We start from the raw sequence: 24812 nt of genomic DNA, 5'->3' as shown, positions 1-24812 counted from the left end.
TAACACTAACTACACCAAGCTAACACTAACCCTTACTACACAAAGCTAACACTAACCATAACACTTACTACACCTAGATAACACTAACACTAACTACCCAAGCTAACACTAACCCTAACCCTTACTACACCCAGCTAACACTAACCCTTACTACACCCAGCTAACACTAACCCTTACTACACCCAGCTAAAACTAACCCCTACTACACCCAGCTAAAACTAACCCTTACTACACACAGCTAACACTAACCCTAACTACATCCAGTTAACATAAACCCTTACCACACCCAGCAGCCAGATGTGATACAGCCTGGATTTGAACCAGGGACTGTAGTGAAGCCTCTTGCACTGATATGCAGTGCCTTAGACCATGGCAACACTTGGAAGCCCCTGAATGCTGGACAGGAAAATGGTCCAATTCACACACTTATCAAGAGAACATCCCTGGTCATCCTACAGCCTTAATCTGTCAGTATACAGACAAAGTAGAGTCGCAATTCAACAGCTCAGACACAAGAGGTATGTGGCAAGGTCTACAGTCAATCATGGATTACAAAAAGAAAACCAGCCAGGATGTCTTGCTCCCAGACAGACTATACAACTTCTTTGCTCGCTTTGAGGACAATACAGTGCCACTGACACGGCCCGCTACCAAAACCTGCGGACTCTCCTTCACTGCAGCCGACGTGAGTAAAACATTTAAACGTGTTAACCCTTGCAAGGCTGCAGGCCCAGACGACATCCCCAGCTGTGTCCTCAGAGCATGCACAGACCAGCTGGCTGGTGTGTTTACGGACATATTCAATCAATCCTTATCCCAGTCTGCTGTTCCCACATGCTTCAAGAGGGCCACCTGTTCCCAAGAAAGCTAAGGTAACTGAGCTAAACGACTATTGCCCCCCGTAGCACTCACTTTCGTCATCATGAAGTGCTTTGAGAGACTTGTCAAGGACCATATCACCTCCACCCTACCTGACACTCTAGACCCACTCCAATTTGCTTACCGCCCCAATAGGTCCACAGACGACACAATCACAACCACACTGGGTCTCGACCCCGCCCTGTGCAACTGGGTACTGGACTTCCTGACGGGCCGCCCCCCAGGTGGTGAGGGTTGGTAACAACATCTCCACCCCGCTGATCCTCAACCCTGGGGCCCCACAAGGGTGCGTTCTGAGCCCTCTCCTGTAGTCCCTATTCACCCACGACTGAGTCGCCATGCACGCCTCCAACTCAATCATCAAGTTTGCAGACTACACTACAGTGGTAGGCTTGATTACCAACAACGACGAGACGGCTTACAGGAAGGAGGTGAGGGCCCTCGGAGTGTGGTGTCAGGAAAATAACCTCACACTCAACGTCAACAGAACTAAGGAGATGATCGTGGACTTCAGGAAACAGCAGAGGGAGTAACCACCTATCCACATTGACGGGACAATAGTGGAGAGGGTAGTAAGTTTTAAGTTTCTCGGCGTACACATCACGGACAAACTGAATTGGTCCACCCACACAGACAGCGTGGTGAAGAAGGCGCAGCAGCGCCTCTTCAACCTCAGGAGGCTGAAGAAACTTGGCTTGTCACCAAAAGCACTTACAAGCTTTTACAGATGCACAATCGAGAGCATCCTGTCGGGCTGTATCACCGCCTGGTACGGCAACTGCTCCACCCACGACCTTAAGGCTCTCCAGAGGGTAGTGAGGTCTGCACAACACATCACCGGGGGCAAACTACCTGCCCTCCAGGAAACCTACACACCACCCGATGTCACAGGAAGGCCAAAATGATTATCAAGGACAACAACCACCCGAGCCATTGCCTGTTCACCCTGCTATCATCCAGAAGGCGAGGTCAGTACAGGTGCAACAAAGCTGGGACCGAGAGACTGAAAAACATTTTCTATCTCAAGGCCATCAGACTGTTAAAGAGCCATCACTAACATTGAGTGGCTGCTGCCAACATACTGACTCAACTCCAGCCACTTTAGTAATGTAAAAATTGATGTAAAAATGTATCACTAGCCACGTTAAACAATGCCACTTAATATAATGTTTACATACCCTACATTACTCATCTCATATGTATATACTGCACTCGATACAATCTACTGCATCTTGCCTATGCTGCATCTTGCCTATACCATCACCCATTCATATATCTGTATTTACATATTCTTCATCCCTTTACACTTGTGTGTATAAGGTAGTTGTTGTGGAATTGTTAGGTTAGATTACTCGTTGGTTATTACTGCAATGTCGCAACTAGAAGCACAAGCATTTTGCTACACTCGCATTAACATCTGCTAACCATGTGTATGTGACAAATAAAATATGATTTGATTTGAGACTCACTAAACACACATGCTTAGTTTATAAATTATCTCTGAGTATTGGAGTGTGCCATTGGCGATCTGTATATTAACTTCTTCGATATAGGGGGCGCTCTTAATTTTTGGATAAAAAAACGTTCCCGTTTTAAACAAGATATTTTGTCACGAAAAGATGCTCATAGTCATGCATATAATTGACAGCTTTGGAAAGAAAACACTGACGTTTCCAAAACTGCAAAGATATTGTCTGTGAGTGCCACAGAACTAATGCTACAGGCGAAACCAAGATGAAATTTCATACAGGAAATGCCCCAGATTTTGAATGCGCTGTGTTCCAATGTCTCCTTATATGGCTGTGAATGTGCCAGGAATGAGCCTACACTTTCTGTCGTTTCCCCAAGGTGTCTGCAGCATTGTGACATATTTGTAGGCATATCATTGGAATATTGACCATAAGAGACTACATTTACCAGGTGTCCGCTTGGTGTCCTCCGTCAAAATTATTGCGCAATCTCCAGCTGCGTCCACTTTTCCATTTGGTTCAGAGAAGAAAGGCAACTGCCACGAATGATTTATCATCGAATAGATATGTGAAAAACACCTTGAGGATTGATTCTAAACAACGTTTGCCATGTTTCTGTCGATAAGTTTGGCGTTGTAATGACTGAATTTTCATATTTTTTTCTTTGCCAAACGTGATGAACAAAACGGAGCAATTTCTCCTACACAAATAATCTTTTTGGAAAAACTGAACATTTGCTATCTAACTGAGAGTCTCCTCATTGAAAACATCCGAAGTTCTTCAAAGGTAAATGATTTTATTTCAATGCTTTTCTTGTTTTTGTGAAAATGGTGCCTGCTGAATGCTAGGCTTAATGCTATGCTAGCTATCAATACTCTTACACAAATGCTTGTGTAGCTATGGTTGAAAAGCATATTTTGAAAATCTGAGATGACAGTGTTGTTAACAAAAGGCTAAGCTTGTGAGCCAATATATTTATTTCATTTCATTTGCGATTTTCATGAATAGTTAACGTTGCGTTATGCTAATGAGCTTGAGGCTATAAATAGAATCCCGGATCCGGGATTGCTCGACGCAAGAGGTTAAAATAACAAGAAAATGGTGCTGTCTACTTTGCTAAATATAAGGAATTTGAAATTATTTATACCTTTACTTTTGATACTTAAGTATATTTAAAACCACATACTTTTAGACTTTTACTTAAGTAGTATTTTACTGGGTGACTCTCACTTTTGAGTCATTTTCTTTTAAAAGTATCTTTACTTTGCTCAAGTATGATAATTGGGTACTTTTCCACCACTGAGTCTGGTAGTAAGGTCTCAGTTTGACTGAAAGGGAATTAACTTTCTACAGATAAGCACGTAAGCTATAACCTGCTATGTTTGGTTTTGGATCTCATCCTTTCACACCATTATACCCACCCCCATCCAAACACCCTCTTACCCAGGGTAATCAAAACTCTGTCATGACATCACAGCTGAGAAGAGAGAGAGCATCTGGAGTGGGGGTGTGGAGCCATGAGTCTCCCCTCGTTCCCTGAACTCTGCCTCTCTTCTCATCTCACCCTGAACAGGCAGAGTGCAGGGAGAGGAGGAGGCTGGAGTGGTGTGGTGTGGGGAGAAGAGAGGCAGAATGCAGGGAGAGGAGGAGGTTGGTGTGGTGTGGGGAGAAGAGAGGCAGAATGCAGGGAGAGGAGGTGGTTGGTGAGGGGAGGGGAGAAAAGGGGCAGAATGCAGGGAGAGGAGGAGGTTAATGTGGTGAGGGGAGGGGAGAAGAGAGGCAGAATGCAGGGAGAGGAGGTGGTTGGTGTGGTGAGGGGAGGGGAGGGGAGAAGAGGGGCAGAATGCAGGGAGAGGAGGAGGTTGGTGTGGTGAGGGGAGAAGAGAGCCAAAATGCAGGGAGAGAAGGAGGTTGGTGTGGTGAGGGGGTTGGTGTGGTGAGGGGAGGGTAGAAGAGAGGCAGAATGCAGGGAGAGGAGGAGGTTGGTGTGGTGTGGGGAGAAGAGAGGCAAAATGCAGGGAGAGGAGGGGGTTGGTGTGGTGAGGGGGTTGGTGTGGTGAGAAAAGAGGCAGAATGCAGGGAGAGGATGAGGTTGGTGGGGTGTGGGGAGAAGAGAGGCAGAATGCAGGGAGAGGATGAGGTTGGTGTGGTGAGGGGAGGAGAGGAGGTTGGTGTGGTGTGGGGAGAAGAGAGGCAGAATGCAGGGAGGAGAGGAGGTTGGTGTGGTGAGGGGAGAAGAGAGGCAGAATGCAGGGAGAGGAGGTTGGTGTGGTGTGGGGAGAAGAGAGGCAGAATGCAGGGAGAGGAGGAGGTGGTTGGTGAGGGGAGGGGAGAAGAGAGGCAGAATGCAGGGAGAGGAGGTTGGTGTGGTGTGGGGAGAAGAGAGGCAGAATGCAGGGAGAGGAGGAGGTGGTTTGTGAGGGGAGGGGAGAAGAGAGGCAGAATGCAGGGAGAGGAAGGAGGTTGGTGTGGTGTGGTGAGGGGAGGGGAGAAGAGAGGCAGAATGCAGGGAGAGGAGGAGGTTGGTGTGGTGTGGTGAGGGGAGAAGAGAGGCAGAATGCAGGGAGAGGAGGAGGTTGGTGTGGTGTGGGGAGAAGAGAGGCAGAATGCAGGGAGAGGAGGAGGTGGTTGGTGAGGGGAGGGGAGAAGAGAGGCAGAATGCAGGGAGAGGAGGTTGGTGTGGTGTGGGGAGAAGAGAGGCAGAATGCAGGGAGAGGAGGAGGTGGTTGGTGAGGGGAGGGGAGAAGAGAGGCAGAATGCAGGGAGAGGAGGTTGGTGTGGTGTGGGGAGAAGAGAGGCAGAATGCAGGGAGAGGAGGAGGTGGTTTGTGAGGGGAAGGGGGAAGAGAGGCAGAATGCAGGGAGAGGAAGGAGGTTGGTGTGGTGTGGTGAGGGGAGGGGAGAAGAGAGGCAGAATGCAGGGAGAGGAGGAGGTTGGTGTGGTGTGGTGAGGGGAGAAGAGAGGCAGAATGCAGGGAGAGGAGGAGGTTGGTGTGGTGAGGGGAGGAGGTTGGTGAGGGGAGGGGAGAAGAGAGGCAGAATGCAGGGAGAGGAGGAGGTTGGTGTGGTGAGGGGAGAAGAGGGGCAGAATGCAGGGAGAGGAGGAGGTTGGTGTGGTGTGGTGTGGGGAGAAGAGAGGCAGAATGCAGGGAGAGGAGGAGGTTGGTGTGGTGTGGTGAGGGGAGAAGAGAGGCAGAATGCAGGGAGAGGAGGAGGTTTGTGTGGTGTGGTGAGGGGAGAAGAGAGGCAGAATGCAGGGAGAGGAGGAGGTTGGTGTGGTGTGGGGAGAAGAGATGCAGAATGCAGGGAGAGGAGGAGGTTGGTGTGGTGTGGGGAGAAGAGAGGCAGAATGCAGGGAGAGGAGGAGGTTGGTGTGGTGAGGGGAGGAGGTTGGTGTGGTGAGGGGAGGGGAGAAGAGAGGCAGAATGCAGGGAGAGGAGGAGGTTGGTGTGGTGTGGTGAGGGGAGAAGAGAGGCAGAATGCAGGGAGAGGAGGAGGTTGGTGTGGTGTGGTGAGGGGAGAAGAGAGTCAGAATGCAGGGAGAGGAGGAGGTTGGTGTGGTGTGGTGAGGGGAGAAGAGAGTCAGAATGCAGGGAGAGGAGGAGGTTGGTGTGGTGAGGGGAGGAGGGTGGTGTGGGGAGAAGAGAGGCAGAATGCAGGGAGAGGAGGAGGTTGGTGAGGGGAAGGGAGAAGAGATGCAGAATGCAGGGAGAGGAGGAGGTTGGTGTGGGGAGAAGAGAGGCAGAATGCAGGGAGAGGAGGAGGTTGGTGTGGTGTGGGGAGAAGAGATGCAGAATGCAGGGAGAGGAGGAGGTTGGTGTGGTGTGGGGAGAAGAGAGGCAGAATGCAGGGAGAGGAGGAGGTTGGTGTGGTGAGGGGAGGAGGTTGGTGTGGTGAGGGGAGGGGAGAAGAGAGGCAGAATGCAGGGAGAGGAGGAGGTTGGTGTGGTGAGGGGAGGGGAGAAGAGAGGCAGAATGCAGGGAGAGGAGGAGGTTGGTGTGGTGTCGGGAGAAGAGAGGCAGAATGCAGGGAGAGGAGGAGGTTGGTGTGGTGTCGGGAGAAGAGAGGCAGAATGCAGGGAGAGGAGGAGGTTGGTGTGGTGTGGTGAGGGGAGGGGAGAAGAGAGGCAGAATGCAGGGAGAGGAGGAGGTTGGTGTGGTGAGGGGAGGAGAGGAGGTTGTTGTGGTGTGGGGAGAAGAGAGGCAGAATGCAGGGAGAGGAGGAGGTTGGTGTGGTGAGGGGAGGGGAGGGGAGAAGAAAGGCAGAGTTCAGGGAACTAGGGGAGACTCATGGCTCCACACCCCACTCCAGATGCTCTCTCCTCTCCTCAGCTGTGATGTCATGACAGAGGCTTGTAGCTGGGATCTCTCCACAGTTTTGATTACCCTGGGTTAGAGGGGTGTAGATGGGGGTGGGTATAATGGTGTGCAGGGATCAGATCCCAAACCAAATGATGGTGTAAAAATTTTAAAAAGCACACTAGTACCCCAAAAAATAGCACTACACCACTGCCCCCAACAGAAAACAGAAAACCGAAGAGAAAATAAAGTATATTTAAACTTTAAGAAATGTTTTCCAATTGTCACATCCCTACCGTGGGCCTCTACTAGAGAGAACTGTGCCAATGATGGCTGCAGGGTTGAGGATGACGTACTGCAGGGATGCATGACAGCCCCAGTGACCTCAGCACGGCCCTCTCCTAAAAACACCATCAGGATACACAGACAGGAGGAGACCCTCTATGAGGCCCAACAGGACAGGGGGACGGGAGGAGACTAGAGGTCGACCGAGTACGATTTTTCAACGCCGATACCGATTATTGGAGGACCAAAAAAGCCAATACCGATTAAATCGGCTGATTTAAAAAAAATGTATTTGTAATATGACAATTACAACAATACAGAATGAACACTTATTTTACCTTAATATAATACATCAATCAAATCAATTTAGCCTCTAATAAATAATGAAACATGTTCAATTTGGTTTAAATAATGCAAAGTCTTGGAAAAGAAAGTAAGAGTGCAATATGTGCTATGTAAGAAAGCGAACGTTTAAGTTCCTTGCTCAGTACATGAGAACATATGAAAGCTGGTGGTTCCTTTTTACATGAGTCGTCAATATTCCCAGGTAAGAAGTTTTAGGTTGTCGTTATTATAGGAATTATAGGACTATTTCCCTCTATACCATTTGTATTTCATTAACTTTTGAATATTCGGGTTGTTCTTACAGGCACTATAGTATTGCCAGTGTAACAGTATGGCTTCCGTCCCTCTCCTCGCTTTTTTTTACAAGATAGGTTTAATGCTAGCTAGCAACTTACCTTGGCTTACTGCATTTGAGTAACAGGCAGCCTCCTTGTGGAGTGCAACGAGTGCAACGGTCGTTATTGCGTTGGACTAGTTAACTGTAAGTTTGCAAGATTGGATCCCCCGAGCTGACAAGGGGAAAATCTGTCGTTCTGCCCCTGAACGAGGCAGGTAACCCACCGTTCCTAGGCTGTCATTGAAAATAAGAATGTGTTCTTAACTGACTTGCCAAGTTAAATAAAGATTACATTTTTTTTAAACGCAAAATCGGCCCTAATGAATTGGCCATTCCGATTAATCGGTCGATCTCTAGAGTAGACCCTCTATGAGGCCCAGCAGGACACAGACAGGGGGACAGGAGGAGACCCTCTCTATGAGGCCCAGAAGAACACACATACAGGGGGAGAGGAGACTCTCTATGAAGCCCAACAGGGCACACAGACAGGGAGACAGGATACCCTCTCCATGAGGCCCATCAGGACACACAGACAGGGAGACAGGAGACCCTCTCCATGAGGCCCAACAGGACACACAGACAGGGGGACAGGTGGAGACCCTCTTTACGACCCAGCAGGACACACAGACAGGGGGACAGGAGACCCTCTCTATGAGGCCCAGCAGGACCGGGGGACAGGAGGAGACCCTCTCCATGAGGCCCAGCAGGACAGGGGGACAGGAGGAGATGCTGTCTATGAGGCCCAGAAGGACCGGGGGACAGGAGGAGATGCTGTCTATGAGGCCCAGCAGGACCGGGGGACAGGAGGAGACCCTCTCCATGAGGCCCAGCAGGACAGGGGGACAGGAGGAGATGCTGTCTATGAGGCCCAGAAGGACCGGGGACAGGAGGAGATGCTGTCTATGAGGCCCAGCAGGACCGGGGGACAGGAGGAGACCCTCTCCATGAGGCCCAGCAGGACAGGGGGACAGGAGGAGATGCAGTCTATGAGGCCCAGAAGGACAGGGGGACAGGAGGAGATGCTGTCTATGAGGCCCAGCAGGACCGGGGGACAGGAGGAGACCCTCTCCATGAGGCCCAGCAGGACAGGGGGACAGGAGGAGATGCAGTCTATGAGGCCCAGAAGGACCGGGGGACAGGAGGAGATGCTGTCTATGAGGCCCAGCAGGACCGGGGGACAGGAGGAGATGCTGTCTATGAGGCCCAGCATGGCGCTTCATATTAACCTTTAAAAACCTCTTCATCAGTTAAACCAAGCAGACTACATTCCTTCCCCGTGGCTAAACACAACCCTATGGCCTATTCCTTACATTTGGCCATTTCCTCAAATCTAAACCAATCAGATTGAACCTCTCCATGTCCAAGCGCTCCATACAGGGGATTACTTTCAGGAAACAGCTTCTTCAGAGTGGAAACACGCCACTGGCTGCATATTAGTTTTCCAGTTATCCAGGTCTCTAATATGACTTTATCTCCGTAGCCCATATTGACACAGCTGTCTGCAGGTCACAGGATTTAGGAGGAGCTGGGAGTGGAACAATGAGACTTAAACAGAAACTGTGTTTTTCAAACTGATCTTTCAATCTTCTATCCCTGTTAATTATCTAGAAGGTCTGGGACCCAACAGCCCAATTAATTAATTAATCCATTCATCCACCCAAGCCATACATAGTCACTGGGGCCAAGCTTCCTGCCATCCAGGACCTCTATACCAGGCGGTGTCAAAGGAAGGCCCTAAAAATGGTCAAAGACTCCAGCCACCCTAGTTATAGACTGTTCTCTCTGCTACCACCGGAGTGCCAAGTGTAGGTCCAAGAGGCTTCTAAACAGCTTCTACACCCAAACCATAAGACTCCTGAACATCTTATCAAATGGCAACCCAGACTACTTACACCCCCCCGCCCCTGACGCTGCTGCTACTCTCTGTTTATTATCTACGCATCACTTTAATAACTCTACCTACATGTACATATTACCTTAATTACCTCGACTAACCGGTGCCCCCGCACATTGACTCTGTAGCGGTACCCCCTGTATATAGCCTCCACATTGACTCTGTACCGTAATACCCTGTATATAGCCTCCACATTGACTCTGTACCGGTACCCCCTGTATATAGCCTCCACATTGACTCTGTACCGGTACCCCCTGTATATAGCCTCCACATTGACTCTGTACCGGTACCCCCTGTATATAGCCTCCACATTGACTCTGTACCAGTATCCCTTGTATATAGCCTCCACATTGACTCTGTACCGGTACCCCCTGTATATAGCCTCCACATTGACTCTGTACCAGTACCCCTTGTATATAGCCTCCACATTGACTCTGTACCGGTACCCCCTGTATATAGCCTCCACATTGACTCTGTACCAGTACCCCTTGTATATAGCCTCCACATTGACTCTGTACCGGTACCCCCTGTATATAGCCTCCACATTGACTCTGTACCGGTACACCCTGTATATAGCCTCTACATTGACTCTGTACCGGTACCCCCTGTATATAGCCTCTACATTGACTCTGTACCAGTACCCCTTGTATATAGCCTCCACATTGACTCTGTACCGTAACACCCTGTATATAGCCTCCACATTGACTCTGTACCAGTACCCCCTGTATATAGCCTCCACATTGACTCTGTACCAGTACGTACCCCTTGTATATAGCCCTGCTATTGGTATTTTACTGCTGCTCTTTAATTATTATTTAAAAAAAATGTTGGGTATTTTTCTTATTAAAACTGCATTGTTGGTTAAGGGGCTTGTAAGTCAGCATTTCACTGTAAGGTCTACACCTATTGTATTCGGCGCATGTGACAAATAAGAAGTGATTTGATTTGGTACGTTGACTGATAACCTGAACCAAGACACATGCATTGGTTACAGTTTGAAGTAACCTTCTGGTTACTAGTCCAACGCTCTAACCACTAGGCTACCCTGTTGGTTACAGTTTGAAGTAACCTTCTGGTTACTAGTCCAACGCTCTAACCACTAGGCTACCCTGTTGGTTACAGTTTGAAGTAACCTTCTGGTTACTAGTCCAACGCTCTAACCACTAGGCTACCCTGTTGGTTACAGTTTGAAGTAACCTTCCGTTTACTAGTCCAACGCTCTAACCACTAGGCTACCCTGTTGGTTACAGTTTGAAGTAACCTTCCGGTTACTAGTCCAACGCTCTAACCACTAGGCTACCCTGTTGGTTACAGTTTGAAGTAACCTTCCGGTTACTAGTCCAACGCTCTAACCACTAGGCTACCCTGTTGGTTACAGTTTGAAGTAACCTTCCGGTTACTAGTCCAACGCTCTAACCACTAGGCTACCCTGCCGGTTACAGTTTGAAGTAACCTTCCGGTTACTAGTCCAACGCTCTAACCACTAGGCTACCCTGTTGGTTACAGTTTGAAGTAACCTTCCGGTTACTAGTCCAACGCTCTAACCACTAGGCTACCCTGCCGGTTACTGTTTGAAGTAACCTTCCGGTTACTAGTCCAACGCTCTAACCACTAGGCTACCCTGTTGGTTACAGTTTGAAGTAACCTTCCGGTTACTAGTCCAACGCTCTAACCACTAGGCTACCCTGTTGGTTACAGTTTGAAGTAACCTTCCGGTTACTAGTCCAACGCTCTAACCACTAGGCTACCCTGCCGGTTACTGTTTGAAGTAACCTTCCGGTTACTAGTCCAACGCTCTAACCACTAGGCTACCCTGTTGGTTACAGTTTGAAGTAACCTTCCGGTTACTAGTCCAACGCTCTAACCACTAGGCTACCCTGTTGGTTACAGTTTGAAGTAACCTTCCGGTTACTAGTCCAACGCTCTAACCACTAGGCTACCCTGCCGGTTACTGTTTGAAGTAACCTTCCGGTTACTAGTCCAACGCTCTAACCACTAGGCTACCCTGTTGGTTACAGTTTGAAGTAACCTTCCGGTTACTAGTCCAACGCTCTAACCACTAGGCTACCCTGTTGGTTACAGTTTGAAGTAACCTTCCGGTTACTAGTCCAACGCTCTAACCACTAGGCTACCCTGCCGGTTACTGTTTGAAGTAACCTTCCGGTTACTAGTCCAACGCTCTAACCACTAGGCTACCCTGTTGGTTACAGTTTGAAGTAACCTTCCGGTTACTAGTCCAACGCTCTAACCACTAGGCTACCCTGTTGGTTACAGTTTGAAGTAACCTTCCGGTTACTAGTCCAACACTCTAACCACTAGGCTACCCTGCCGGTTACTGTTTGAAGTAACCTTCCGGTTACTAGTCCAACGCTCTAACCACTAGGCTACCCTGCTGGGTACAGTTTGAAGTTTTCTTGAGTGGGCAGCTTGATGAGAACTTGTCAATATTTAAAATCACCCAGAAAATGTACTTCTCTGTTTTTGTGACATACATTATCCAGCATTTCACACATATTTTCCAGATATGAGCATGCTGAGTCTGACAGCCCAGTGGGTCGATAAGGATTTCAAACTGAGGAAAGCCGCATTACATGCTCAAGAATGTGCTGGTTCTCATACCACTGCTGCCTTTTCAATGGCATTTGAGAACATGTTTGAAACATGAACTCCTAGCGTCATTCGAATAACTGACTGGAGAAATAAGCTTCAGCAGAGCCTCTTTACTGTGTCGCCGCCAATAAACCCAAGGAAGTGTAGCTGCTGCCTTGGCAGGAACTAATGATGTTCCATAATAAACCCCAGGAAGAGTAGCTGCTGCCTTGGCAGGAACTAATGGGGATCCATAATAAACCCCAGGAAGAGTAGCTGCTGCCTTGGCAGGAACTAATGGGGATCCATAATAAACCCCCGGAAGAGTAGCTGCTGCCTTGGCAGGAACTAAATGGGGATCCATAATAAACCCCCGGACGAGTAGCTGCTGCCTTGGCAGGAACTAATGATGTTCCATAATAAACCCCCGGAAGAGTAGCTGCTGCCTTGGCAGGAACTAATGGGGATCCATAATAAACCCCCGGAAGAGTAGCTGCTGCCTTGGCAGGAACTAATGGGGATCCATAATAAACCCAAGGAAGAGTAGCTGCTGCCTTGGCAGGAACTAATGATGTTCCATAATAAACCCCCGGAAGAGTAGCTGCTGCCTTGGCAGGAACTAATGATGTTCCATAATAAACCCCCGGAAGAGTAGCTGCTGCCTTGGCAGGAACTAATGGGGATCCATAACAAACCCCAGGAAGAGTAGCTGCTGCCTTGGCAGGAACTAATGATGTTCCATAATAAACCCCCGGAAGAGTAGCTGCTGCCTTGGCAGGAACTAATGATGTTCCATAATAAACCCCCGGAGGAGTAGCTGCTGCCTTGGCAGGAACTAATGGGGATCCATAATAAACCCCAGGAAGAGTAGCTGCTGCCTTGGCAGGAACTAATGGGGATCCATAATAAACTCCAGGAAGAGTACCTGCTGCCTTGGCAGGAACTAATGGGGATCCATAATAAACCCAAAGAAGAGTAGCTGCTGCCTTGGCAGGAACTAATGGGGATCCATAATAAACCCCAGGAAGAGTACCTGCTGCCTTGGCAGGAACTAATGGGGATCCATAATAAACCCCAGGAAGAGTAGCTGCTGCCTTGGCAGGAACTAATGGGGATCCATAATAAACCCCAGGAAGAGTACCTGTTGCCTTGGCAGGAACTAATGGGGATCCATAATAAACCCCAGGAAGAGTAGCTGCTGCCTTGGCAGGAACTAATGGGGATCCATAATAAACCCCCGGAAGAGTAGCTGCTGCCTTGGCAAGAACTAATGATGTAGGAACTAATGGGGATCCATAATAAACCCCAGGAAGACTAGCTGCTGCCTTGGCAGGAACTAATGGGGATCCATAATAAACCCAACGAAGAGTAGCTGCTGCCTTGGCAGGAACTAATGGGGATCCATAATAAACCCCAGGAAGAGTACCTGCTGCCTTGGCAGGAACTAATGGGGATCCATAATAAACCCCAGGAAGAGTAGCTGCTGCCTTGGCAGGAACTAATGGGGATCCATAATAAACCCCAGGAAGAGTACCTGTTGCCTTGGCAGGAACTAATGGGGATCCATAATAAACCCCAGGAAGAGTAGCTGCTGCCTTGGCAGGAACTAATGGGGATCCATAATAAACCCCCGGAAGAGTAGCTGCTGCCTTGGCAAGAACTAATGATGTTCCATAATAAACCCAAGGAAGAGTAGCTGCTGCCTTGGCAGGAACTAATGGGGATCCATAATAAAGCCCAGGAAGAGTAACTGCTGCCTTGACAGGAACTAATGGGGATCCATAATAAACGCCAGGAAGAGTAGCTGCTGCCTTGGCAGGAACTAATGGGGATCCATAATAAACCCCGGGAAGAGTAAGTAGCTGCTGCCTTGGCAGGAACTAATAGGGACCCTTAATAAAGACAAAAGGGACCCTTAATAATGACAAATTCAAACTGGACCCTAAACTCATAGAGATGGAGAGGGCAAATAGGAATGACACTTTCTTCCCTGATGGATGGCCCAGATCTACAGTGAGGGAAAAAAGTATTTGATCCCCTGCTGATTTTGTATGTTTGCCCATTGACAAAGAAATGATCCGTCTAGAATTTTAATTGTAGGTTTATTTGAACAGTGAGAGACAGAATAACAACAACAAAAAATTCAGAAAAACGCACGTGAAATATGTTATAAATTGATTTGTATTTTATTTAGGGAAATAACTATTTGACCCCCTCTCAAATCAGGAAGATTTCTGGCTCCCAGGTGTCTTTCATACAGGTAACGAGCTGACATTAGTAGCACACTCTTTAAAGGGAGTGCTCCTAATCTCAGTTTGTTACCTGTATAAAATACAGAAGCAATCAATCAATCAGATTCCAAACTATCCACCATGGCCAAGACCAAAGAGCTCACCAAGGATGTCAGGGACAAGATAGTAGACCAACACAAGGCTGGAATGGGCTACAAGAACATCACCAAGCAGCTTGTTGAGAAGGTGACAACACAAAATAACTGTTGCATGGAGCCCCTCGGCCTGGGGCTCCACCTAAGATCTCACCTCGTGGAGTTGCAATGATCATAAGAACGGTGAGGAATCAGCCCAGAAATACATGGGAGGATCTTGTCAATGATCTCAAGGCAGCTGGGACCATTGTCACCAAGAAAACAATTGGTAACACACTACGCCGTGAAGGACTGAAATCCTGCAGCGCCCGCAAGGTCCCCCTGCTCAAGAAAGCACATATGCATGCCTGTTTGAAGTTTGCCAATGAACATCTGAATGATTCAGAGGACAACTGGGTGAAGGTGTTGTGGTCAGATGAGACCAAAATGGAGCTCTTTGGCATCAACTCAACTTGTCGTGTTTGGAGGAGGAGGAATGCTGCCTATGACCCCAAGAATACCATCCCCACCGTCAAACATGGAGGTGGAAACATTATGCTTTGGGGGTGTTTTTCCGCTAAGGGGACCGGACAACTTCACAGCATCAAAGGGACGATGGACAGGGCCATGTACCGTCAAATCTTGGGTGAGAAATCCTTCTCTCAGCCAGGGCATTGAAAATGGGTCATGGATGGGTATTCCAGCATGACAATGACCCAAAACACATGGCCAAGACAACAAAGGAGTGGCTCAAGAAGAAGCACATTAAGGTCCTGGAGTGCCCTAGCTAGTCACCAGACCTTAATCCCATAGAAAATCTGTGGAGGGAGCTGAAAGATCGAGTTGCCAAACGTCAGCCTCGAAACCTTAATGACTTGGAGAAGATCTGCAAAGAGGAGTGGGACAAAATCCCTCCTGAGATGTGTGTAAACCTGGTGGCCAACTACAACTACTTGCCACCAAGTACTAAGTCATGTTATGCAGAAGGGCCAAATACTTATTTCCCTTATTAAAATTCAAATCAATTTATAACATTGAAAAACTTTGTTAAAATTTGGTCGCAAATGGGTCTTCCAAATGGCCAATAACCCCAAACATACTTCCAAAGTTGTGGCAAAATGGCTTCAGGGCAACAAAGTCTAGGTATTGGAGTTGCCATCACAAAGCCCTGACCTCAATCCCATAGAAAGTTTGTGGGCAAAACTGAAAAAGCGTGTGCGAGCAAGGAGGCCTACAAACCTGACTCAGTTACACCAGCTCTGTCAGGAGGAATGGGCCAAAATTCACCCAACGTATTGTGGGAAGCTTGTGGAAGGCTACCCGAAACATTTTAAAGGCAATGCTACCAAATACTAATTGAGTGTATGTAAACTTCTGACCCACTGGGAATGTGATGAAAGAAATAAAAACTGAAATAAATCATTCTCGCTACTATAATTCTGACATTTCACATTCTGAAAATAGTGGTGATCCTAACTGACCTAAGACAGGGAATTTATACTAGCATTAAATGTCAGGAATTGTGAAAAACTGAGTTTAAATGTATCTGGCTAAGATAGATGTATGTAAACTTCCGACTTCAACTGTATGTATTGTATATAGTTTTTCGTGGTGTGTTTTTTTCAAGCCCCTGAGCTTCCAACTACACCTGCACACCGTTTTTTAAATTTGTTTTTATCTGTACTGTTGTTGATCACAAATAAATTAAACTACACAAAAACAAATCCATCCATTCATCCATTCATCATCCACAGTATACTACTGACCTGTCTCCCTGGCGTTGGTGTCAGTGCTCCTGGTCTGTAGTGTCTTTAGGGAGGTCTCTAGGGTGGTGATGTCAGCAGCCTGTCTTTCCAGCATGGTGTTGACCCGGCTGACGTGGTGCCACAGCCCAGCGACGTGCTTCTCCAACCCCTCCTTCACTCCCCGCACCCTGGCCGACACCCCGTCCAGCTGAACACACACTTTCTCCAGGCGCTGGACACGCCCCTCCACCCCAGACACACCAGAGCAACGCTGAAGTTCTGTCTGCACCTAAGAAGAAGAAGAGCAATCTTAATATTTTTGGATATCAAGGAAATTTCAACAAGATATCAACACAGATAACAGTGTTATCCACTAACTAATAACTGACAACTAGACTACTAGATAACTAACTGGCTAGTGACATAACAGACTACTAGATGAATAACTGGCTAGTGACATAACAGACTACTAGATAACTAACTGGCTAGTGACATAACAGACTACTAGATAACCAACTGGCTAGTGACATAACAGACTACTAGATAACTAACTGGTTAGTGACATAACAGACTACTAGATAACCAACTGGCTAGTGACATAACAGACTACTAGATAACCAACTGGCTAGTGACATAACAGACTACTAGATAACCAACTGGCTAGTGACATAACAGACTACTAGATAACTAACTGGCTAGTGACATAACAGACTACTAGATAACCAACTGGCTAGTGACATAACAGACTACTAGATAACTAACTGGTTAGTGACATAACAGACTACTAGATAACCAACTGGCTAGTGACATAACAGACTACTAGATAACCAACTGGCTAGTGACATAACAGACTACTAGATAACCAACTGGCTAGTGACATAACAGACTACTAGATAACTAACTGGCTAGTTACATAACAGACTACTAGATAACCAACTGGCTAGTGACATAACAGACTACTAGATAACCAACTGGCTAGTGACATAACAGACTACTAGATAACTAACTGGTTAGTGACATAACAGACTACTAGATAACCAACTGGCTAGTGACATAACAGACTACTAGATAACCAACTGGCTAGTGACATAACAGACTACTAGATGACGAACTGGTTAGTGAGATAACAGACTACTAGATAACCAACTGGCTAGTGACATAACAGACTACTAGATAACCAACTGGCTAGTGACATAACAGACTACTAGATAACCAACTGGCTAGTGACATAACAGACTACTAGATAACCAACTGGCTAGTGACATAACAGACTACTAGATAACCAACTGGCTAGTGACATAACAGACTACTAGATAACTAACTGGTTAGTGACATAACAGACTACTAGATAACCAACTGGCTAGTGACATAACAGACTACTAGATGAATAACTGGCTAGTGACATAACAGACTACTAGATAACTAACTGGCTAGTGACATAACAGACTACTAGATAACCAACTGGCTAGTGACATAACAGACTACTAGATAACCAACTGGCTAGTGACATAACAGACTACTAGATAACCAACTGGCTAGTGACATAACAGACTACTAGATAACCAACTGGCTAGTGATATAACAGACTACTAGATAACTAACTGGTTAGTGACATAACAGACTACTAGATAACCAACTGGCTAGTGACATAACAGACTACTAGATAACCAACTGGCTAGTGACATGACAGACTACTAGATAACCAACTGGCTAGTGACATAACAGACTACTAGATAACTAACTGGCTAGTGACATAACAGACTACTAGATAACCAACTGGCTAGTGACATAACAGACTACTAGATAACCAACTGGCTAGTGACATAACAGACTACTAGATAACCAACTGGCTAGTGACATGACAGACTACTAGATAACCAACTGGCTAGTGACATAACAGACTACTAGATAACTAACTGGTTAGTGACATAACAGACTACTAGATAACCAACTGGCTAGTGACATAACAGACTACTAGATAACCAACTGGCTAGTGACATAACAGACTACTAGATGACGAACTGGTTAGTGAGATAACAGACTACTAGATAACCAACTGGCTAGTGACATAACAGACTACTAGATAACCAACTGGCTAGTGACATAACAGACTACTAGATAACTAACTGGTTAGTGACATAACAGACTACTAGATAACCAACTGGCTAGTGACATAACAGACTACTAGATAACCAACTGGCTAGTGACATAACAGACTACTAGATGACCAACTGGCTAGTGACATAACAGACTACTAGATAACCAACTGGCTAGTGACATAACAGACTACTAGATAACCAACTGGCTAGTGACATAACAGACTACTAGATAACCAACTGGCTAGTGACATAACAGACTACTAGATAACTAACTGGTTAGTGAGATAACAGACTACTAGATAACCAACTGGCTAGTGACATAACAGACTACTAGATAACTAACTGGTTAGTGAGATAACAGACTACTAGATAACCAACTGGCTAGTGACATAACAGACTACTAGATAACTAACTGGCTAGTGAGATAACAGACTATTAGATAACAACCTGGTTAGTGAGATAACGGACTACTAGATAACTACCTGGTTAGTGAGGCTGTCCAGTTTGGTTCTCAGCTCCTCCACCTGGCTGCTGCTGCTTCCCTCCACCTCTCCTCTGGGGACCGTTACTTCAGACGCACTCTGGATCCTGCCTGGACCGATAGTAGTGGCACCAAACCCACCTAACCCTTCCCCTGGCCTGGCCCCTGCTTTGGCCCCTGCCCCAACCTGGCAGCAGGTGTTGTTAATCCTGGTGAGGTCCTGGGTGTACCTGCTCAGAGAGTCCCCCAGCCCTGTCACTGCCCCCCCCAGACCCCCTACGTTGTCCTGCAGGATCACCATCCCCCTCTGGAGGTCCTCCACCTCCTTAACGCTCCGCTTCTGCCCCACCATTTGCCTGTCTATAATCTCCTCCAGCTCTCTCAGTTTGTCAGAGTTGGACGTCACATCCGTATGGAGGATTTCCAGGTCATTACAACAGAGCTTCAGGTCCTTCACCACACTGTCCAGAACTACAGGGTGGGAGGAAGCCCCAGGGTTGGTGTTGGGAAACCCTCCGGTGTTAGGTCCTCCACCACAGCCGGGAGCACAGAGCTCAGCCACAGCGGTCACCTTGTCATTCAGACCCTGCAGAAGAAACTTGTTGTTGTTCAACTCAGCCTGGAGGAGGGAACAAGACAGAATCTGTTACCATGCACACATAACACACAAACACACTGCCATGTGCAGTGCAGCACCCACAACGGCTGGAGATGGTACCTGGAAACTGCAGTGCAGCACCCACAAAGGCACAACGGCTAGAGATGGTACCTGGGATCTGAGACCAGCAGCCCTCCGGTTGCCAGATCATCTCCCACTTTCTATCACCAGGTCTGAGATTAAAACCAACAACGTTCCGAAAACTGGTCCTCCTCTACCAGAGTTGTCTACCTATAGTACCTGAAGGTCCCCGCTCCCTCCTCCTCCAACAGGATATGACTCGTTGTTCATCTCGACCAGCATGGTAGTAAACTGGTCTTCCAGTACGTTTACTCGTTCCTCCAGCAGCTGTCGTAGCTCCGCCCCTTGCTCGGTTAGTGCCCGGGTCAGCTTCTCCTCCACGTAGAAACAGTGGACCTCCGCGTTCTGCTCTGTCACATTCAGACGCGCCTCTAACTCCTCCAGCCGAGACCCCACCTCTCCCTCTAGTCCTAACCCCTCCCCCTCTAGCTCTAACCCCTTTCCCTCTAGCTCCCCACGTGGAGAGGACAGGTACTGCAGCTCATTGTCCATGCGGGCATTCAGGATGCGATGGGCCTCCGCCACACGCTCCAGCTCCCTCCACAGGTCAGATAGGTCACCACGCTGGACAGCTGGTAGGATACCTGGTGGCTGGTTATCCTGTCTAGCCAGGTCGGTCTGTCTGGCAGGGGCAGTTTGCCTAAGGCTGGGTTTGGAATCAGTCTGTCTAACATTTGGTTTAGTGTCAGTCTGTCTAACATTAGGTTTGGGGTCAGTCTGTCTGAGTGACCGGCCGGGCTGGTCGGAGGCAGTGATGTCCAGTCTCAACTCCCTGATCTCCTGCTTTAGCTGCTCCTCCTTGTCCACCATCTCAGTCAGACTGAGCAGTCCTCTCTCCCGCTCGTCCTCACACCTCCTCTCCATCAGCTGGATCCTTCCATCACAGAATTTCTGCAGCTTCTCCACCTCCTTCCCTATCCTCTCCTCTATCGTTCTCTCCATGCTATCCTCCATGTTCTTCCTCAGGAAGCCCAGCTGCCTGTCCATGTATTTCTCTAGTAGCTCCTCCAGGTCAGCAGGGGCTCCACCCCCAACAGGGTTAGGGTCAGGGTCTTGCTGTGTCTGAGAGGCATCAAGCAGCAGGCGGATATGACCGCTGTGTGAGTTCACGGTACCTCTCAGCTCCTCCAGAGCCTCCTCTTTACTCTTCAGAGAGGTGTTGACATCATCCAACCTGGCCAGGACCTTTTCTAGCCCCCTGTCCCCCTGGACTGGCCCCCTGGTGGCCTGGTGCCCGTCAATCACTGACCCCTGGTGGTTGTCTGGTGTTACTGCGGCCTGCTCTATGTCGGGGGCGTGGACACTGTCAGGGGTCACAGCGCGGAGGTTGTTGAGCAGGGTGACCAGCATCTTGGAGGTGTCCTCCTGCAGGTCAGATCTCAGAGTGGAGCTCAGCCCAGTTATCGCAGCCTGCAGCGCCCCCACTGTTTGGGAGAGGCGCTGCACCTCTCCCTCCAGGAGACGCACTCTGTCTTTTTCTGCTCCTCCAGGCCTCCCCTCGTACACCCCCGTCTCCCTCCTCTCTGGCCCTAAGACAGAGGACACAGTTAAGTCAAAAACATATTAACACACTTCATATACGAATTCATCTCTAAGAAGAAGATTGAGAAAGCAGCAACATGTCATGTTGTAAAGTATCTTACTCTGTGGGTGTCTGGTCTGTCCAGGGATGGATCTGGTCTGGGGGTAGTGTGGTGCTTCCTCTGAGTTACGGTTCTGGTGAGGCTGTGACCCTGCTGGCACTGTCTGTTTGTTAGGGTACTGGTTTTGGTGAGGTTGTGACCCTGCTGGTACGATCTGTCTGTTTGGGTACTGGGTTTGGGGTGGCTGTGACCCGGCTGGTACTGTCTGTCTGTTAGGAGCAGCCTTCAGCTCAGAGCAGTCTGGTCCCTGGTAACTAGGGCAACACCTCCACTCCAGGTCTGTCACCGTCTTATAGGCGATCTTATAGGCCGGCCGGAACCGTGTCCGATACCTGGGAGAGAAGGCAAGACAAACCTGTAAGTGCATACACACACACACAAACGCAGGCATGCACAAACACACAAAGACAAACACGTCTTCAAATTTCTACTTAAGTCTATGACATTAGTCCTCTTTTGATAATATAATCTTTGTTGAGAATATTACAAACTGATGCTAAACTTAAAAAGATAGACTTGTTGCAGATGCAATCATTATGTAGGTGTAGTAGAGGATGAAACAGGGTCTGTGCCACCAGTAAGTACAGATAGTAGCTTGGCTCTCGACTGGTCTAAGACACTGCATCTCAGTGCAAGAGGCATTACAGTTGGGCTGCATCACATCCGGCCATGATTGGGATTCCCATAGGGAGGGTCACAAATGGCCCAGCATCGTCCGGGATTGGCTGGGGTAGGCCATCATTGTAAATAAGAATTTGTTCTTAACTGACTTGCCTAGTAATTGGATCCTGGACTTCCTGACAGGCTGCCTCCAGGTGATAAGAGTAGGCAACAACACGTCTGCCATGCTGATCCTCAACACTGGGGCCCCTCAGGGGTGTGTACTTAGTCCCCTCCTGTATTCCCTGCTTACCCACGACTGCGTGGGCAAACATGACTCCAACATCATCATTAAGTGTGCTAACGACACAACGGTGGTAGGCCTGATCACCGACAATGATGAGATGGCCTATAGGGAGGTCAGAGCACTGGCAGTGTGGTGCCAGGACAACAACCTCTCCCTCAATGTGAGCAAGACAAAGTAGCTGGAAAAGGCGGACCGAACAGGCCCCCATTAACTACTTCTATATAGGGGGCGCTCTTTTCATTTTTGGATAAAAAAACGTTCCCGTTTTAATTAAACAAGATATTTTGTCACAAAAAGATGCTCGACTATGCATATAATTGACAGCTTTGGAAAGAAAACACTGACGTTTCCAAAACTGCAAAGATAAAGTCTGTGAGTGCCACAGAACTAATGCTACAGGTGAAACCAAGATGAAATTTCATACAGGAAATGCCCCAGATTTTGAATGCGCTGTGTTCCAATGTCTCCTTATATGGCTGTGAATGCGCCAGGAATGAGCCTACACTTTGTCGTTTCCCCAAGGTGTCTGCAGCATTGTGACGTATTTGTAGTCATATCATTGGAAGATTGACCATAAGAGACTACATTTACCAGGTGTCCGCTTGGTGTCCTCCGTCAAAATTATTGCGCAATCTCCAGCTGCATGCACTTTTCCATTTGGTTCAGAGGAGAAAGGCAACTGCCACAAATGATTTATCATCAAATAGATATGTGAAAAACACCTTGAGGATTGATTCTAAACAATGTTTGCAATGTTTCTGTCGATATTATGGAGTTCATTTGGAAAAAAGTTTGGCGTTGTCATGACTGAATTTTCAGTTTTTTTTCTTAGCCAAACGTGATGAACAAAACGTAGCGATTTCTCCTACACAAATAATATTTTTGGAAAAACTGAACATTTGCTATCTGAGAGTCTCCTCATTGAAAACATCTGAAGTTCTTCCAAGGTAAATGATTTTATTTGAATGCTTTTCTTGTTTTTGTGAAAATGTTGCCTGCTGAATGCTAGGCTTAATGCTATACTAGCTATCAATACTCTTACACAAATGCTTGTGTAGCTATGGTTGAAAAGCATATTTTGAAAATCTGAGATGACAGTGTTGTTAACAAAAGGCTAAGCTTGTAAGCCAATATATTTATTTCATTTCATTTGCGATTTTAATGAATAGTTAACGTTGCGTTATGCTAGTGAGCTTGAGGCTAAGATTACGCTCCCGGATACGGGATTGCTCGACGCTAGAGGTTAACATCGACAGGGCTGTAGTGGAGCGGGTCGAGAGTTTCAAGTTCCTTGGTGTCCACATCACCAAAGAACTATCATGGTCCAAACATACCAAGACAGTCGTGAAGAGGGCACAACAAAACCTTCTCCCCCTCAGGAGACTGAAAAGAGCTGGCATGGGCCCCCAGATTCTCAAAAGGTTCTACAGCTGCACCATTGAGAGCATCCTGACTGGTTGCATCACGGGATTGCTCGACGCTAGAGGTTAACATCGACAGGGCTGTAGTGGAGCGGGTCGAGAGTTTCAAGTTCCTTGGTGTCCACATCACCAAAGAACTATCATGGTCCAAACATACCAAGACAGTCGTGAAGAGGGCACAACAAAACCTTCTCCCCCTCAGGAGACTGAAAAGAGCTGGCATGGGCCCCCAGATTCTCAAAAGGTTCTACAGCTGCACCATTGAGAGCATCCTGACTGGTTGCATCACCGCCTGTTATGGCAACTGCTCGACATCTGACCGTAATGCGCTACAACAGAGGGTAGTGTGAATGGCCCAGTACATCATTGGGGCTAAGCTTCCTGCCATCCAGGACCTATATAATAGGCAGTGTCAGAGGAAAGCCAATAAAATTGACAGAGACTCCAGTCACTCAAGTTATAGAATGTTTTCTCTGATTCCGCATGGAAAGCGGTACCAGAGCGCCAAGTCTAGGACTAAAAGGCTCCTCAACAGCTTCTACCCCAAGCCATTAGACTGCTCAACAATTCATAAAAATCGCACCGGACAATTTAAATCCCCACAGCAAGACAATTTCCTGGAAAGAAACTCAACCGGTGTTGCTCATTCAGCCGACAGAAACTTTGAACTTGTCCCCATTAAGCAACGAGTTGGAGTCAGAGGCCGAGGCTTCTCAGGTCCTCCACCCGTTACAGGGTCTGAGCCGCTGAAGCCTTCCACCATTGGCTTTGACAAATTGAAAACCTGAGTCATTGGCAATGACATTACCCACAATATTAGACTTAAAAGAATCATCCAGCGATCATACACCGTTTACCAGGGGCAGGGCTACGTTAAGGCTAATCTGAAGATGGTGCTGGCTAAGGCTAAAACTGGCGAGTGTGGAGAGTATAGAGATATTGTTATCCACGTCGGCACCAACGACGTTAGGATGAAACAGTCAGAGGTCACCAAGCACAGCATAGCTTCAGCGTGTAAATTATCCAGAAAGATTGTGTCGGCATTGAGTAATTGTCTCTGTCCCCTTCCCAGTTAGGGAGCGCTACAGCAGAGTCTCACAACTCAATCACTGGTTGAAAACTGTTTTCTGCTCCTCCCAAAAGATAGAATTCGTAGCTAATTGGCCTTCTTTTTGGGACTCACCCACAAACAGGACCAAGCCTGGCTGGCTGAGGAGTGACAGACTCCATCCTAGCTGGAGGGGTGCTCTAATCTTATCTACCAACATAGACAGGGCTCTAACTCCTATAGCTCCACAATGAGATAGCCACCCTAAC

General features: G+C 47.7%; 1 protein-coding gene across 3 annotated transcripts in view; it reads right to left on the bottom strand.

The window, feature by feature from the left end:
• The window catches only part of emilin2a (elastin microfibril interfacer 2a), an 83487-nt gene that overhangs the window by 31896 nt on the left and 26779 nt on the right, over nt 1-24812 (bottom strand). For 2 of the 3 annotated variants that reach the window (XM_064992002.1, XM_064992005.1), the window contains 4 exons: nt 21168-21499; nt 19684-21053; nt 18787-19404; nt 16227-16494 (listed from right to left, as the gene is read on the bottom strand). In XM_064992002.1, coding sequence (XP_064848074.1) covers nt 16227-16494; nt 18787-19404; nt 19684-21053; nt 21168-21499 — 2588 coding nt within the window. The remainder of the gene's footprint in view (nt 1-16226; nt 16495-18786; nt 19405-19683; nt 21054-21167; nt 21500-24812) is intronic. The other variant, XM_064992004.1, reaches the window with a different exon arrangement.

The sequence above is a fragment of the Oncorhynchus masou genome, chromosome 17 (assembly GCF_036934945.1).
Source record: "Oncorhynchus masou masou isolate Uvic2021 chromosome 17, UVic_Omas_1.1, whole genome shotgun sequence".
Lineage (NCBI taxonomy): Eukaryota > Metazoa > Chordata > Actinopteri > Salmoniformes > Salmonidae > Oncorhynchus > Oncorhynchus masou.
This window is presented reverse-complemented; position numbering and strand designations above follow the sequence as displayed.